General features: G+C 42.9%; 1 protein-coding gene and 1 long non-coding RNA gene across 8 annotated transcripts in view; one reads left to right on the top strand and one right to left on the bottom strand.

The window, feature by feature from the left end:
• The window catches only part of AFAP1L1 (actin filament associated protein 1 like 1), a 75,702-nt gene that overhangs the window by 14,591 nt on the left and 43,373 nt on the right, over window positions 1-17,738 (bottom strand). For 6 of the 7 annotated variants that reach the window (XM_055086836.1, XM_028493360.2, XM_055086838.1 and 3 more), the window contains 4 exons: window positions 16,545-16,756; window positions 14,738-14,883; window positions 13,992-14,064; window positions 12,309-12,420 (listed from right to left, as the gene is read on the bottom strand). In XM_055086836.1, the coding sequence (XP_054942811.1) occupies window positions 12,309-12,420; window positions 13,992-14,064; window positions 14,738-14,883; window positions 16,545-16,756 (543 nt within the window). Of the gene's footprint in view, window positions 1-6,491; window positions 8,268-12,308; window positions 12,421-13,991; window positions 14,065-14,737; window positions 14,884-16,544; window positions 16,757-17,738 lie in introns of those variants that run through there. The other variant, XM_055086839.1, reaches the window with a different exon arrangement.
• Window positions 1-17,738, top strand: part of LOC114486778 (uncharacterized) — a 72,068-nt gene that overhangs the window by 18,439 nt on the left and 35,891 nt on the right. The gene's annotated exons all lie outside the window — the stretch shown is intronic.

The raw sequence follows: 17,738 nt of genomic DNA, 5'->3' as shown, positions 1-17,738 counted from the left end.
AATCTGTATATCTTCTTTGGAGAAATGTCTATTTAGGCCTTCTGCCCATTTTTGGATTGGGTTGTTTGTTTTTTTGATATTGAGCTGCATGAGCTGTTTGTAAATTTTGGAGACTAATCCCTTGTCAGTCACATTGTTTGCAAATATTTTCTCCCACTCTATGGATTGTCTTTTCGTTTTGTTTATGGTTTCCTTTGCTGTGCAAAAGCTTTTAAGTTTATTTACGTCCCATTTGTTTATTTTTGTTTTTATTTCCAGTACTCTAGGAGGTGGATCCAAAAAGATATTGCTGCGATTTATGTCATAGAGTGTTCTGCCTATGTTTTCCTCTAAGAGTTTTATAATATCTAGTCTTACATTTAGGTCTTTAATCCATTTTGAGTTTAATTTTGTGTATGGTGTTAAAGAATGTTCTAATTTCATTTTTTTACATGTAGCTGTGCAGTTTTCCCAGCACCATTTATTGAAGAGACTGTCTTTCCTCCATTTTATAGTCTTGCTTCCTTTGTCATAGATTAGTTGGCCATAGATGCGTGGAATTATTTCTGGGCTTTTGACCCTGTTCCATTAATCTATATTTCTGTTTTTGTGCCAGTACCATATTGTTTTGATGACTGTAGCTTTGTAGCATAGTCTGAAGTCAGGGAGCATGAGTCCTCCAGCTCTGTTTTTTCTAGCTCTGTTTTGGCTCTTCGGGGTCTTCTGTGTTTCTATACTAATTAAAAAATTTTTTTTCTAGTTCTGGGAAAAATGCCATTGGTAATTTGATAGGGATTGCATTGAGTCTGTAGATTGCCTTGGGTAGTATAGTCATTTTGACATTATTGATTCTTCCAATCCAAGAACATGGTATATCTTTCCAACTGTTTGTGTCATCTTTGATTTCTTTCATCAGCATCTTATAGTTTTCAGAGTACAGGTCTTTTGTCTCCTTAGGTAGGTTTATTCCTAGGTATTTTATTCTTTTTGATGTGATGGTAAATGGGATCGTTTCCTTAATTTCTCTCTGATCTGTCATCATTAACGTATAGAAATGCAAGGGATTTCTGTGTATTAATTCTGTAAGCTGCAGCTTTACCAAATTCATCCATGAGCTCGAGTAGTTTTCTGGTAGCATCTTTAGGATTTTCTACGTATAGTATAGTATCATGTCCTCTGTAAACAGTGGCAGTTTTACTTCTTTTCCAACTGGGATTCCTTTTATTTCTTTTTCTTCTCCGATTGCCGTGGCTAGGACTTTAGTAGTTTTCTGGTAGCGTCTTTAGGATTCTCTGTGTATAGTATCATGTCATCTGCAAACAGTGACAGCTTTACTTCTTCTTTTCCAACTTGGATTCCTTTTATTTCTTTTTCTTCTCTGATTGCTGTGGCTAGGACTTCCAAAACTATGTTGAAGAAAAGTGGCGAGAGTGGACATCCTTGCCTTGTTCCTGATCTTAGAGGGAAAGCTTTCAGCTTTTCACCATTGAGGATGATGTTAGCTGTGGGCTTGTCATATATGGCCTTTATTATGTTGAGGTAAGTTCCCTCTACGCCTACTTTCTGGAGGGTGTTTATCATAAATGGGTGTTGGATTTTTGTCAAAAGCTTTTTCTGCATCTATTGAGATGATCATATGGTTTTTATTCTTCAGTTTGTTAATGTGGTGTATCACATTGATTGATTTGTGGATATTGAAGAACCTTTGCATGCCTGGGATAAATTCCACTTGATCATGGTGTATGATCCTTTTTTTAAAAAATAAATTTATTTATCATTTTATTTTTGGCTGTGTTGGGTCTTCATTGCTGCACATGGGCCCTCTCCAGTTGCGGCGAGCAGGGGCTCCTCTTTGTTGGGTGGCCTCTCTTGTTGAGGAGCATGGGCTCCAGGTGTGCAGGCTTATTAGTTGTGGCATGTGGGCTCAGTATTTGTGGCTCGCGGGCTCTAGAGTGCAGGCTCAGTAGTTGTGGCACACAGGTTTAGTTGCTGCACGGCATGTGGGATCTTCCCAGACCAAGGCTCAAACCCACGTCCCCTGCTTTGGCAGGCGGATTCTTAACCACTGCACCACCAGGAAAGTCCAGATCATGGTGAGTGATCCTTTTAATCTATTATTGGATTCGGTTTGCCAGTTTTGTTGAGTATTTTTGCGTCTCGGTTCATCAGTGGTATTGGCCTGTAAGTTTCTTTTTTTGTGGTATCTTTGTGTGGTTTTAGTATCAGGGTGATGGAAGCCTCATAGAATGAGCTTGGGAGTGTTCCTTCCTCCGCAATTTTTGGGAATAGTTTTAGAAGGATAGGTGGTAACTGTTCTCTAAATGTTTGATAGAATTCACCTATAAAGTCTGGTCCTGGGCTTTTGTTTGTTGGATGTTTTTAAATCACAGGTTCGATTTCAATACTTATGATTGGTCTGTTCATATTTTCTGCTTCTTCCTGGTTCAGTCTTGGAAGGTTATATCTTTCTAAGAATTTGTCCATTTCTTCTAGGTTGTCCATTTTATTGGCATGTAGTTGTTTTTGGTAGTCTTTTATGATCCTTTGTATTTCTGTTGTGTCAGTTGTAACTTCTTTTTCATTTCTAATTTTATTGATTTGAGTCTTCTCCCTTTTTTTCTTGATGAGTCTGGCTAAAGCTTTATCAATTTTGTTTATCTTTTTTTTGGCTGCACCACACAGCTTGTGGGACCTTAGTTTCCCAATCAAGGATCAAAGTCAGGCCACGGCAGTGAAAGTGCTGAGTGCTAACCACTGGACCGCCAGGGAATTCCCAATATTTTTTCTTTGTCTTTAATTTTTGTCAGTTTGATTAACATGTGTCTTGGTATGTTCCTCCTTGAGTTTATCTTGTATGGGAGTCTCTGTGCTTCTTGGACTTGAGTGGGTTGTTCCTTTCTCACTTTAGGTAAGTTTTCAGCTATAATCTCTTCAATTATTTCCTCAGGCCCTTTCTTTCTCTCTTCTCTTTCTGGGACCCCTGTAATGTGAATGTTCATGTGTTTAATGTTGTCCCAGAGATCTCTGAGACTGTCCTCATTTCTTTCCATTCTTTTTTCTTTATTTTGTTCTACAGCAGTGATTTCTACCATTCTGTCTTCCAGCTCACTTATTTGTTGTTCTGCTTCAATTATTCTGCTATTGATTCCTTCTACTGTATTTTTCATTCCAGTTATTGTATTGTTCATCTCTGTTTGTTTGTTCATGATTTTTTATTTTTATTTTTTAAAATATTTATTTATTTGGTTGCACAGGGTCTTAGTTGCGGCAGGTGGGCTCCTTAGTTGTGGCACGTGGGCTCCTTAGCTGTGGCATGTGAACTCTTAGTTGCTGCATGCATGTGGGATCTAGTTCCCTGACCAGGGATTGAACCCGGGCCCCCTGCATTGGGAGCACAGAGTCTTATCTGCTCTGCCACCAGGGAAGTCCCTGTTTGTTCTTTAAATTTCTAGCTCTTTGTTAAACATCTCTGGTATCTTCTCAATCTGTGCCTCCATTCTTTTTCTGAGATCTTGGATTATCTTTACTATCATTACTTTAAATTCTTTTTCAGATAGGTTGCCTGTCTCCACTTCACTTAGTTGTTCTTCTTTCTTTTTTTAAAAATATTTATTTATTTATTTATTCATTTATTGGCTGCATTGGGTCTTAGCTGCAGCACGTGGGATCTTTCGTTGCAGCTCACAGGCTTCTTTCTAGTTGTGGCACACGGGCTTCTCTCTAGTTGTGGTGCACAGGCTCCAGAGTGCATGGGCTCTGTAGTTGCGGCACATGGGCTCTCTTGTTGTGGCATGAGGGCTTAGTTGCCCTGCAGCATGTAGGATCTTAGCTCCCCAACCAGGGATCAAACTGGCATCCCCTGCGTTGCAAGATGGATTCTTAACCACTGGACCCCCAGGGAAGTCCCTTGTTTGGGTTTTTATCTTGTTCCTTTGTCTGGAACATATTTCTCTGCCATCTCATTTTCTTCTAACTTTCTGGGTTTGTGGTCTCCTTTCCACTAGCTGCAGGAGCATAGATCCTCTTGCTTCTGGTGTCTGCCCCTGGCCGGTGAGGTTGGTCCTGAGGCTTGTACAGGCTTCCTGGTGGGAGGGACTGGTTCCTGCCCACTTGCTGGTGGAGATGGGTCTTGTCCCTCTGGTGGGCATGGCCATGTCAAGCGATGTGTTTAGAGGTGGCTGTGAGCTCAGTATGGCTTTAGGCAGCCTGTGCGCTGATGGGTGTTCCTATCCTGCTGTGTGCTGTGTTCCTATCCTGCTGGTTGTTTGGGCTGAGGCATTCCAGCACTGGAGCCTGTAGGCTGTTAGGTAGGGCCAGGTCTTGATACTAAAATGGCGACCTCTGGGAGAGCTCAAGCCAAAATATTCTCTGGGTCCTCTGCCACCAGTGTCCTTGCCCCCTCATTGATCTACAGCCGACCCCTGCCTCCCCGGGAGACCCTCCAAGACTCGTAGGTAGGTCCAGCCCCAGCTCTTATGGAGTTATTGCTTTGTTCTGTGTCCCAGTGTATGGGAAACCTTGTGTGTGCTCTCCAAGAGTGGAGTGTCTGTTTCCCCCAGGCCTGTGGCACTCTGGCACTCAAGCCCCGCTGGCTTTCAAAGCCAAATGCTCTGGGGATTCCTCCTCCCGATGCCAGACCCTCAGGCTGGGGAGCCAGACATGGGGCTCACGACTCTCACTCTTGTGGGAGAACCTCTGTGATATAAATATTGTCCAGTCTGTGGGTCGCCCACCTGGTGGGTATGGGATTTGATTATGTCATGAAAGTGCTACTCCTACCATCTCATTGTGCCTTCTTCTTTGTCTTTGGATGTAAAATATCTTTTATGGTAGGTTCCAATCTTTTTTGCTGATGGTTGTTCAGCAGTTAGTTGTGATTTTGGTGTTTTTGTGAGAGGAGGTGAGCTCAAGTCCGCAATCTTTTCTGGAATCGAGGGGCTGCTTTTAGTTTGTATGCTTGCTGCCTCTTTCCTCAGCATGTGCTGGCAGTTATCCCTTTGATATGGTGTGTGCAGGTACCATGGCCTTTTGCACTCTCCTGGGATAGCGGGGGCAGGGCTTGGCGCCTGCTCATGGGTCTCTTAGAGGAGGCTGCTGTCCATGCATTCCCAGGACAGTGGGGGCAGGGCTTGGCACCTGCTCATAGGTCTCCTGGGGCGGCTGTTATCTGTGTGCTCCAGGGACAGTGGGGGCAGCTCTTGGCACCTGCTTATGGGTCTCCTAGGTGTGGCTGCTATCCACGAATTCCTGGGACAATGGGGGCAGGGCTTCTATCCATTCATTTTTGATGGGCATTTAAGTTCCTTCCATATCTTGGTTGTTGTAAATAATGCTGCAATAAACATGAGTGCATATATCTTTTCTAATTGGCGTTTTCATTTTCTTTGGATACATACTTGGAAGTGGAATTGCTGGATCATATGTCAGTTCTATTTTTAATTTTTTGAGGAAGCTCCATACTGTTTTCCATAGGGGCTGCACCAATTTGCATTCCCGTCAACAGTGCACAGGAGTTCCCTTTTCTCCATATCCTCACCAACACTTGTTATTTGTTGTCTTTTTGATAATAGCAATTCTGACAGGTGTGAGGTGATATCTCATTGTGATTTTGTGTTGTATTTCCCTGATGATTAGTGATGTTGAGCATCTTTTCATGTGCCTTTTGGCCATCTGTATGTCTTCTTTGGAAAAATGTCTATAGTCCTATACCTATTTTTTAATTAGATTGTTTATTTTTTTGATGTTGAATTGTATGAGTTCTTTCTATATTTTGTATATTAATCTGTTATTGGATATACTATTTGCAAATATTTTATCTTAGTTAGTGGCCTTTTTGTTTTGTTGATAGTTTCCTTCACTGTGCAAAAGCTTTTTAGTTTGATGTAGTCCTCTTTGTTTATTTTTGCTTTTGTTTCCCTCGCCTAAGGAGACATATCCAAAAATATTGCTAAGATCAATGTCAAAGAGTGAGTGCTTATGTTTTCATCTAGAAGTTTTGTGGTTTTAGGTCTTATATTTAAGTCTTCAATCCATTTTGAGTTTATTTTTGTATATGGTTTGAGAAAGGAGTCCAGTTTGATTCTTTCACATGTGATTGTCAAGTTTTCCCAACACTGTTTATTTTTTTATTATTTTTTTGTCAGTTCTATTTTTAATTTTTTGAGGAACCTCCATACTGTTTTCCATAGGGGCTGCACCAATTTGCATTCCGGTCAACAGTGCACAGGAGTTCCCTTTTCTCCATATCCTCACCAACACTTGTTATTTGTTGTCTTTTTGATAATAGCAATTCTGACAGGTGTGAGGTGATATCTCATTGTGATTTTGTGTTGTATTTCCCTGATGATTAGTGATGTTGAGCATCTTTTCATGTGCCTTTTGGCCATCTGTATGTCTTCTTTGGAAAAATGTCTATAGTCCTATACCTATTTTTTAATTAGATTGTTTATTTTTTTGATGTTGAATTGTATGAGTTCTTTCTATATTTTGTATATTAATCTGTTATTGGATATACTATTTGCAAATATTTTATCTTAGTTAGTGGCCTTTTTGTTTTGTTGATAGTTTCCTTCACTGTGCAAAAGCTTTTTAGTTTGATGTAGTCCTCTTTGTTTATTTTTGCTTTTGTTTCCCTCGCCTAAGGAGACATATCCAAAAATATTGCTAAGATCAATGTCAAAGAGTGAGTGCTTATGTTTTCATCTAGAAGTTTTGTGGTTTTAGGTCTTATATTTAAGTCTTCAATCCATTTTGAGTTTATTTTTGTATATGGTTTGAGAAAGGAGTCCAGTTTGATTCTTTCAGATGTGATTGTCAAGTTTTCCCAACACTGTTTATTTTTTTATTTTTATTTTTTGGTACGCGGGCCTCTCACTGTTGTGGCCTCTCTCATTGCAGAGCACAGGCTCCGGACGTGCAGGCCCAGCGGCCATGGCTCACGGGCCCAGCCGCTCCGCGGCATGTGGGATCCTCCCGGACCGGGGCACTAACCCGTATCCCCTGCATCGGCAGGCGGACTCTCAATCACTGCGCCACCAGGGAAGCCCCCAACACTGTTTATTGAAGACACTGTCTTTTCCCCATTGTATTTCCTTCTCTTCTTTGCCATAGATTAATTGCCCTTATAAGTGTGGGTTCATTTCTAGGCTCTCTGTTCTGTTTCCCTGATCTCTATGTCTGTTTTTGTGCCATTCTCATGCTGTTTTGATTGCTCTAGCTTTATAGTATAGTTTGAAATCAGACAGCATGATATCTCCAGCTTTGTTCTTCCTCAAGATTGTTTTGGCTCTTTGGCATCTTTGTGTTTTCATACAAATTTTAGAATTATTTTTTCTAGTTCTGTGAAAAATGCCATTGGTATTTTAATAGGGATTGCATTGAATCTGTAGATTGTCTTGGGTAATATGGTCATTTTAACAATATTAATTCTTCTAATCCATGAGCCTGGTATATCTTTTCATCTCTTTATGTTGTCTTCAGTTTCTTTCAACAGTGTCTTATAGTTTTCTGAGTATAGGTCTTTATCTCCTTAATTATATTTATTCTGGGAGATCCCTGGTGGCCTAGTGGTTAGGATTCTTGGCTTTCACTGCTGCAGCCTAGGTTCAATCCCTGGTTGGGGAACTGAGATCCCACAAACCACATGGTATGGCCAAAAACAAACAAACAAACAAAAAAACCTATCTAAGTTTAGTAAAAGAGATTTATTCCTAGGTATTTTATTCTTTTTAAATGTGATTGTAAATGGGATTTTTATTCTTAATTTCTCTCTGTGGTAGTTCTGTGTTAGCGTATAGAAGTGCAACAGATTCCTCTATATTAATTTTGTATCTTGCAACTTTACCAAATTCACTGATGTGCTCTAGAAGTTTATTGGTGGTGTCTTTAGGATTTTCTATGTATAGTATCATGTTATCTCCAAACAGTGACAGTTTTACTTTGTACTCTCCAATTTCTTCCTTTACTTCTTTTTTTAAAAAAATAAATTTATTTATTTTTATTTTTAATTTATTTTTGGCTGCGTTGGGTCTTTGTTGGTGTGCACGGGCTGTCTCTAGTTGCAGCAAGAGGGGACTACTCTTCATTGCGGTGCGTGGGCTTCTCATTGTGGTGGCTTCTCTTGTTGTGGAGCATAGGCTCTAGGAGCGCAGGCTTCAGTAGTTGTAGCACGCGGGCTCAGTAGTTGTGGCTTGCAGGCTCTAGAGCACAGGCTCAGTAGTTGTGGCTCACAGCTTAGTTGCTCCGCGGCATGTGGGATCTTCCTGGACCAGGGCTCGAACCTGTGTCCCCTGCATTGGCAGGCAGATTCTTAACCACTGTGCCACCAGGGAAGCCCCCTTTACTTCTTTAAGCATGGTTTCCCTTAGTTCTTTGAACATATTTACAAAGGATGCTTTGAAATCTTTGTTAAATTCCACACGTGGGTCCTCTCATAGACGGTTTCTGTTGCCTGCCTTTTTCCCTCTGTATGGGTCACACTTTTCTGTTTCTTTGCATGTTTCATAATTTTTTTGGAAAATTGGACATTTTATATAATATATTGTAGCATCTCTAGGTATACTGACCCCTACCCCCCACCAGAGTGTTTGTTTAGTGACTTAGTTGGCTCTTTTAGTGAAGTACATTTCTCCCTGCAGCGTGAAACCTCTGATGTTGATCCTGAATGGGTACAGCCTTAGGGATCACACCCAGCTGTTAGGCTCCACTAATTGTCAGCTGATTGCTATTTTTTAAAAATATTTATTTATTTATTTAATTTATTTCTTTTCTTTTCTTTTCTTTTTTTGCTGCATCAGGTCTTAGTTGCAGCACGTGGGGTCTTTGTTGAGGCATGTGGGATCTTTTTGTTACAGTGAGCGGTCTCTTTGTTGTGGTACTCGGGCTTCTCTCTAGTTGTGGTGTGCGGGTTTTCTCTCTCTAGTTACGGCGCGAGGGCTCCAGAGCGCGTGGGCGCTGTAGTTTGAGGCATGTGGGCTCTCTTGATGAGGCATGCAAGCTCAATAGTTGTGGTGCACGGGCTTAGTTGCTCTGCGGCATGTGGAAATTTAGTTCCCCGACCACGGATCAAACCCGCATCTCCTGCATTGGAATGAGGATTCTTTACCACTGGACCATTGGGGAAGTCCCTGCTTTATTGTTTTTGACAATGCTCTGTATCATCATTTGCTCCACACTCTGTTTCCACTAAAGTTAGTTCTTTTGAAGGGGAGCTTTGGAGTTCACTGTTTTTATGACCTGCCTTTCACCTTGGGCAAAATCTCTGAGTCACTGTTCTGAATCTAGGGGTGGGAACAGTGGCCTGCTTCTCTTGGAGTGACATCTCTGTTTTGTGAGCAGGGTGCTGGGTGGGGACTGTAACCTCTGGTCTTCTTAGCTTTCCTCTCCTAGTGTGGAACCCCTGTATTATGAGTGAGCTGGGGTGAGGGCAGTCAGGGCTCCCACATCTTTAGCTTGCTCAACCTGCAGTAGAGCCTCTGCTCTATGAGTGGGGTCTGGGTAGAGAAAGGGAGCACCCTACTTCTGGGCTGCACTCACTTGGGATTTAGTGTCTGTAGCACATAGCTAGGGGTGATAAGAAATGCTGGTTACCTGCTCTTATTGGGGAGATACTGCAGCTCTTGACTGGGAGCTAGAGGAGAGAGAGCCTCGTTTTCTTGTCCACATCTGGCGATTTTGTTACACTGAGCTGGGAAAAGGGTAAAGGAGAAGGTGGTGGCTCAGATGCCACAAACTCTCACTGTTTTTACTGAGATTTAGTAAATTTTCTAGAATAAATCTTCATTTGCCATATGCCCCTAGGACAATTTCTAGAGACTTCAGATGATTGATTTAGCAATCTTTTTTTAAAAAAATTAATTAATTAATTTATTTATGGCTGTGTTGGGTCTTCGTTGCTGCACGCGGGCTTTCTCTAGTTGCGGTGAGCGGGGGCTACTCTTCGTTGCAGCGCGTGGGCTTCTTATTTTTAAAGGAGAAGGTGGTGGCTCAGATGCCACAAACTCTCACTGTTTTTACTGAGATTTAGTAAATTTTCTAGAATAAATCTTCATTTGCCATATGCCCCTAGGACAATTTCTAGAGACTTCAGATGATTGATTTAGCAATCTTTTTTTAAAAAAATTAATTAATTAATTTATTTATGGCTGTGTTGGGTCTTCGTTGCTGCACGCGGGCTTTCTCTAGTTGCGGTGAGTGGGGGCTACTCTTCGTTGCAGCGCGTGGGCTTCTTATTTTGGTGGCTTCTCTTGTTGCAGAGCACGGGCTCTAGGCATGCGGGCTTCAGCAGTTGTGGCATGTGGGCTCCATAGTTGCGGCTCGCGGGCTCTAGAGTGCAGGCTCAGTAGTTGTGGTGCACGGGCTTAGTTGCTCCGCGGCATGTGGGATCTTGCCAGACCAGGGCTTGAACCGGTATTCCCTGCGTTGGCAGGCAGATTCTTAACCACTGCATCACCAGGGAAGCCCTGATTTAGCAGTCTTTACCAGTTTTTGTTGTTTTCTGGGGAATGGGTCTGTGGAGCTTCTCATGCCACCATTTTTCTCAGTAATGCCCTCAGTTCCCACGATTTTTGTTTTTTCATATTTGTGTCCTTTTGCAGTCCCTTCCCACACTAAGTAGGCTGACCTGTGTAACCATTAGGATATGGCAGAAATTATCACAAAAACTAGTTCACAAAAACATTGCAGCTTCTGCCCTGTTCCTCCTTCCTGGGTCACCTGCTCTGGGGGAAGCCAGCTGTCTTGTCATGAGGGCAAGCAGCCCAATGGTGAGGTCCTCCTGGCAAGGAACTGAGGCCTCCTTCCAAAAGCCAGCCCAAACTTGCCAGGCATACAAATCAACCATCTTGGGAGCAGATCCTCCAGCGTGTCAAGCCTTCAAATGACTTCATATGACCAGCTGACGTCTTGACTGTGACCTCACAAGAGACCCCAATCCAGAACTACCTAACTAAGCTACCCCGGGATTCCTGACCCACAGAACACTGACATAACACACACTTAGGTTTTGAGCTATGAAATTTTGGGTAATTTGTTATGTAGCAGTTGGTAGTTAATACATGATCTTGGGTAAGACCCTTCTCTTATGTTCTTCAGTTCCTTCATCTGAAAAACATTTTTGGACTAGATCCATAGTTTCCAACTGTCTGCAAGGAGCCCTATGATTTCCTAGTGATGGGTAACAGGCTACCATGTGGGGCAAAGGGGAGGCCAAGTGGGCCTCCAGACTCCAGGCAAAGCAGCTCCACTTTTCTCTCTCTCTTATAAACTGGGCTTCAATGTAAGATTTAATTTGAAGAAAGAGTCTGTTTTTTGTTATCTTTGCTTTTGGGTTTTTTTTTATGTTTTATGATTTCTTCAATCTTACATGCTTATTTCAATTTAGTTTCCCATCTTGAAATGGGCATTTCATAAGGCCCTGTATTTCCAGTGTCTCTGATCATAGAGTGTAAGGAATGCTACACAACAAACCTCTAATTGCTCAGAGGGAAAACTCTCTGGAGAGGGGAGGGGACTTTTCCAAAGTTACACAGTAATTTAGTGGCCAAGTGAGGAATGGAATATAGGTCTCCTGACTCCCAGGAGAGATTATCTATGCTAATGAAACGGAGCTATCATAAAGAAAAGTATTTTAAAAAATAAATCTTCAAAAAGCAAAGACTAGAACTTGACTTTGTTCAAGTGTGGGGGAAGAAAGTAAAAACAAATAAAAGACTCTTAGGACATGCTGTCCTACAGGAAGCTGGCTTGCTCATAAAGATAAATCATACAGGAGTAGAGATTAATGTTGGGAATCAAAGAGAACTTACATAGAGTTGTCTGGCATAGGTAGTCATTATTTATTGTGCAGTGTGGCGATCAGGCAATTCAGCAAGCTCCTATGGGGTGCTAGGCGGAGCTTGGGCTGGGACACAGAGGTAAGCCATATATATATGGATTTATGTAGTGTTACAATTTTTAAATAGTTGCTTATATTAAAAAATAAGTAGATTCCTGGTCTCTTTAGAATAATTGGCAAATCTGGGCTGGCACTGCTGCATGGGGGCCTTGGCTGGCGCTAAGTAGTAGCTGCCCCTAGAGCTGGGGCCTGAGCACTGCAGTTTCCTTCAGTCTCCCCCAACCCATTCCCTGTTGTTTCCCATCTGAGGCCACCTGCTAGCTGCCCTTTATCACTCTGCTTGTGCTGTTATTTTTCTTAGAGTATTTTCTTATACCTCTCTTCACTTATTTACCCGTGTGACCCCAGCAAGGATCTGATTTTGAGACACCCCCCCCTGACCCTGCTGCTGTCCCGGACTTTTTCCCTCCCTTCTTCCCTTGCACACAGAACTCACTGGAGGCATGGCGCTTGACTTTGACCTGTGGGTCTGCCCGATGGGACTTCTCACTGCAGGTGGAGGCATGGCGCTTGATCTGGGCTCCAGAGGGACGCTCAGGCTCCTCGTGCTGGGTGAGAGATGGAAGGAGAAGGTAAAGTGTGGGTGGGTTCAGAATCCTCAGTGTAGGTGCTTTCTGGTGCACGCTCAGTGGCTGAGTACTACATGACCTCTGAGATCTTGGCCTTACATTTATAGATGTGTACAGCCCTCAACAGTTTATAAACCACTTGCACTAGCAGTGTATTACTTGATCCTCATACCTTCCTGTGGGGGGCAGCAGAAGGCAACCCTAAACTGGAATTTCTGCTGAGAGGAAAATTAGGAAGTCTCAAAAGACCGTGGGTGACCATATTTGATTTATCATAGATATTTTTGTCCTCACACCATTTGGACGTATCCTTCAAGTTTTCCAAATTGCTAATATAAAGTCTTAAGTTAAAAAAAGTCATAGATGAGATCAGCCAATGGTAGAAGTGACATAACTTGATAGACTGGCTATACATTTTTGCATGAAGAGTCGTGAGAACACTCAAAATCTTGTCAAAGCTGAGGAAACCATGAGTGGAATATGATAATAATGTCGTATAATACTGCTGTTGATAACAACAGTACTATTTACTCCTCTGTATAAGACCTTCCAATGTCCAGGTACTGTGCTAAGTTTTTTCCATAAAGTATTTCATTTAGTTTTTGCAATAGTCCTATCAGGTAGCTTTTATCATATTTATGTGGAGCCAGGAAGTGAGGACCAGAGAAATGAAGCCCAAGGTAACTTGGACTCATCCCTGAGTGCAAAGTTCATGTCCTTAAGCACTAAGCTGTCTTGCTACTAAACTCTGCAGCTGAGAACACCCTCAAGCTGCATCTACTGGTTCATATGAGTCTGAAGAAAGACCATGTAGACAGAAGGATGGCTGGAGAAGTTTCTAGTAGCAAAGGGAGTCCTAGAGGTGAGAGCTCAGAGTGTCATCCAGCACTGTCCAAGGCAGGCAGGGGTCCTGGCCCGCAAACACATCTGCTTTCCATGGCAGCTTGGTTCCCTCTCTCTCCTCTAGCTGTGAGGCCTGACCCACCAACCACTGTCTGATCAGAATGTCATCCTCTGGCTCTCCCGTGGCAGGAGAAGGCACAGGGCATGCTGCAGAGCAGTATGGGTCAAGTGATAGCTACAGAGGCCTCACTGTAAATTAATAAGCTGGCATCTCCTTGGTTTAGTGAGCAAGACAGGGAGACTGTCCTGGGAGCTGAAGCCTAGACTATGGTTGCCACCAGGTAAAGGCCTCTGGGGGCAGCCACCCAGTTATCATCCCCCTGAGACACTACTGAATCAGTCAATTCACAGAGCAGTAAACAGGGGTGGACAGTCCAACACCTTGCTCAGATTGGAGCAGTACTTTATAGGTGCATAGCGCTTTCTGCTTCCTGGTCAGGGGATCTTTCCACTGCACTGCTCAGTCTCCTGTTCCAGAGATTCTTTCCCCTGAGCCATGGTCTGTCATAAGAAGGTTCCCTCTCCCCTTCCTTCTAGCTGCTGGTTAAACGAAAATGATCTCTCTGAGGCAAAGGAAAAAAAGGAGTAGTGAGGAAGAGCTAATAAGTGGCTTTTGCCATGTTCCCCGAAGTCCCAAGGGACCGTACCTGCATCTTTTCATAAGGAACATCATCATAGACTCGGGGCTCAGGCCACTGATCCTGGCAGGATCTTGCATATCTAGAAAATACAAGGGATGATGATGTTGATGGTGACAATGATACTTATGCAGCTTACAGTGCTTTCCTGTCCATTCTCTCATTTGATTCTGGCAGCAGCTTTTAATGGAGGTCAGAAAGTTAGTGATAGCAACCATGCCAGGCAGCACTAGGACATGGATGTGTTAAGAGCTTTATAGGCAGGGACCCATGGGATTCTCATAACAACTCAGGAAGCAGGTGATTCATCACCTCCATTTTATAAGCGAGAAAACAGAGGATCCAGGCTGGCAAGCAACCAGCCCAAGCTGTTGGTCGTGATAGAGCCGTGACTTAAATATGGTATTATAATGCCAAACTCTGCACACCAGCCCTGTGCCCGCCCAGAGGCTCAAGGGTATGGGGACGCTTAGTTTCCATGGCATGAGAGCAGAGCGCAGGCCACTGTACAAAAAAGTTTCTCCTTTCTGGCTCATTCCGTCCACAGTGTCCCCTGACCCTGGGCTACCTCTTTTAACCAGCGCACTCCTGCCTGCTAAAAGAGGAAGGCACCCACTCTGACTTCCCAAGGAAGCAGCCTTTCTCAGCCCTTCCTCCCTCCCCTTCCATTCCCAAGGCTGGACTCCGCCTCTGAGAGGGAGCTGAGATAGGAAAGGTTGCGGGGTGGCCGTGGGCCATGGGGTGCCGGCCCTCACAGGAAGGAGTTGCGCCCTGCACTGACGATGCTGGTTAAGGTCTCCACATCCACGTAGTCATAATGCAGCGCTTCGGGAGTGACTTTGGAGCCCATCTCCACCAGCAGCAGCCCGAGCCAGCGGCCCATGTCCTCGGAGCAGCTTGCCTGAGGGAGAGGAGGCACAGGCTGGGTTCACTTTGGCACCATCAGAGCCTCTGGCTACCTGCTCACTTCAGCCAAACCCATATTCATATTTTATCTGTTATGTACCCAATAGTTAGGGATCCAAGAGGAGCAAGACTAGAACACACATCCAGAAACCCAAGTGGCTCCCACCTTCCCTCTATTCAGGTCTTTGCTCTAAGGCTACCTCCTCAGAGAAGCCCTCCCTGACTACCTCTCTAAGATATATAACCTCACTCACTATCCTCAGAGCCTTCCTGACCATTTGGATATGAAAACAAAATTCAGGTGTTCTCTGAATTTTTTTTTAATATTTGCTTTTTATTAAATGAGGAGGCTATTTAATCACATAACCCAATCAAATTTTTTTCTTGTATTATAAATGCCAGTTATATATAGGAATATATACAGGATATATGGAAATATATACAGGAAAATGTCCAAGAAGTTGCTGGTCAACTAAACATATACTTATGTTCTTTAAAGAGCATTATTATAAAATCAAGTTAGCACACAATACTGAACTTGAATTTAAAAAGCACACTTTTTGCCAGAAAGCTCTTTGTTTAATTGAAGAGAAATAAGAGACCCATTTCAAACTATCAAAAGTAAAAGTGACTTACAGAGTCAGTATTTCCTGAAATTTAAGAACAGACACAGGCAGTGGGTACTGGGCAAAGAAAACAAGACCAAGAGGCTGGGTCTTAGTTCTAGGAAAAGACTAGTGGCCATTGATCCTCTGTGGAGCTTTGGATGAGGCACATGCCTGCCCTGGCCTCAGTTTTCTTATCTGTAATGTGAGGGGGTAGTTGTTTAAGTTTTCCTCCCAGTTAATATTTTAAATTCTAAATAGCTGAAGGATTGACATGTAAAGAGAGAGTCAGCATATTCTGGGTGACCCCAGAGAGGAGGGCTGGTGCCGGTGGGTAGGTATGAAAAATGAATGGGTGAAATGAAATCGCATTGTCATTCAGCCATTTGTTTAACAGATCTTAATTGAGCCCTTAGTATGTGCTGGACATTGTGGTGGGTTCTGGAAAAACAAAAGTATGCAGAACAGGTGTGGTCACTACCTTCACAGAGCTTAAAATTGCAACTCAATACGGAGAAAATCTTTTGTAAAAATTTAGTTGCTTGGTGGGAGGAGCAAGCTACTTTGAAGGGCAGTGGTTTATCTGAGGTGGACAGTCACTGGTGGGAAGTAAATTTTAGAGAGGATTCCAGAATCAGATTGGAGTTAGATCAGACTAGATGCCTTTCAGGTTTGGGATTATATTTCTAAGGCAGAATGAACAAAGCTTGGGTCTAGGGTTGCCAGATTTAACAAATAAAAATGCAGAATTCTCTGTTAAATTCGAGTTTCAGATAAACAGTGAATCATTTTTTAGTATAGGTATGTCCCAAATATGGGATGTACTTCTATTAAAAAGAATTATTTGTTGTTTATCTGAAATTCAAATTTAAGTGGGTGTTCTATAGTTTAACCAGCAACTCTGTTGGTTACTTGGCAACAGTTGGCTTACTTTCCCTCTTCCTAGTCCCTATAATGTCAGTAGCAAGGTACTGTGGACAAAAGCCAAAGCCCAGGCCAGAGCTCCTCTCACCTCCTACCACCAAGGCCCACCTGCATTTTCTCCTCTCACCTCCAAGATGGCGACCTCCTGCCGGTTGCGCAGGATCCTGAAGGCAAATGGGTGTCTGGGCCCAAAGCTTGGGGCCACCTCACAACCGTGGAGGGAGATAGCATTCACGTGGGTCCGCAGGTCTGTGCGGTCCTTATGGAAATACAAGGTGTTGCACTTTAGGCGGCACCAGCGTTCCTTCCAGCCATGGTTCACCAGCACATTCAGATAACCTGGGAGGGGGAGACCAGTCGTGTGACCTCCTAACAGCCCTGGGGGATACAAGTCAGGGTGCGTGGGTCTACACCCCGGGGACAGAGCACTTGGATAATCCTTGTCCTCTAGCTGGAAAGAAGGCCTTCTGGGTCCCGGATCAGCTCACTCGTGGCCTGTGATCTCAGGCATCCTCTTCTGTCTCTGAGTTTCAGTTTGTGATCTATGAAATGGGGACTGATAATCATATTTGTACATACATGCACAGCCTTTAGACTATACCAAGCTTGATGAAAAGGGCAGAACTACCATACAGAATGAATAAAAGACACAATTCTTCCTCTTGCCTTTCCTCTTAAAATGTCAAAACTATTACTGAAGACAGAAAATAATGGGTGATGCTGACACCTGGTGGCAGCATGTGGGAACAAAAACATCTAGCTAAGATAAAGAATTATACAACAAGTAAGGGACAGGCTGATGGCTGACGAGTTTAGAATTCCCACAACGTTTTAGATTTTAACTTATTTTTTACCATAACATGTCCTGATCCACTTACAAAGTATTTCTTTATAGCCATGTGCTTTTATAATATTCTTTCCAGGTTAGCAGAATATTACTGTTTATCTAAAATAACATGATTTTCTATTGGATTCCGGTACATGGAAAACTGCATTTAGATAGACAATATGTTTTTTTCCTTCCAAACTCCTTTTAACTCACATTGAATGCATTTATAATGAAAAGTACTTAAAAATTTTTATCCAAGAAATATCCTTGTAAGACTGGGCCGTAACTTAAACACCTGGCATATTATATACTGGGAAGTAAGATACTCTTGTTATCTTACTTCCTCTTGTCATAGTAGAGGAAGCTGAGGCCCAGAAGTGGGCAGTGATTGGCACTAAGGCCACAGGGAGACTAGAAATAGAGTCAGTTGGCTTTTCCTTCTGTTAGGTGTCAGGGCTTCATGGAGGAGAAGCGATGGAAGGGCATAGATTA

Source organism: Physeter macrocephalus, chromosome 8 (assembly GCF_002837175.3).
Source record: "Physeter macrocephalus isolate SW-GA chromosome 8, ASM283717v5, whole genome shotgun sequence".
Taxonomy (NCBI): domain Eukaryota; kingdom Metazoa; phylum Chordata; class Mammalia; order Artiodactyla; family Physeteridae; genus Physeter; species Physeter macrocephalus.
Note: the sequence above shows the minus strand (reverse complement) of the source record. Positions and strands in the feature narration are given on the sequence as shown.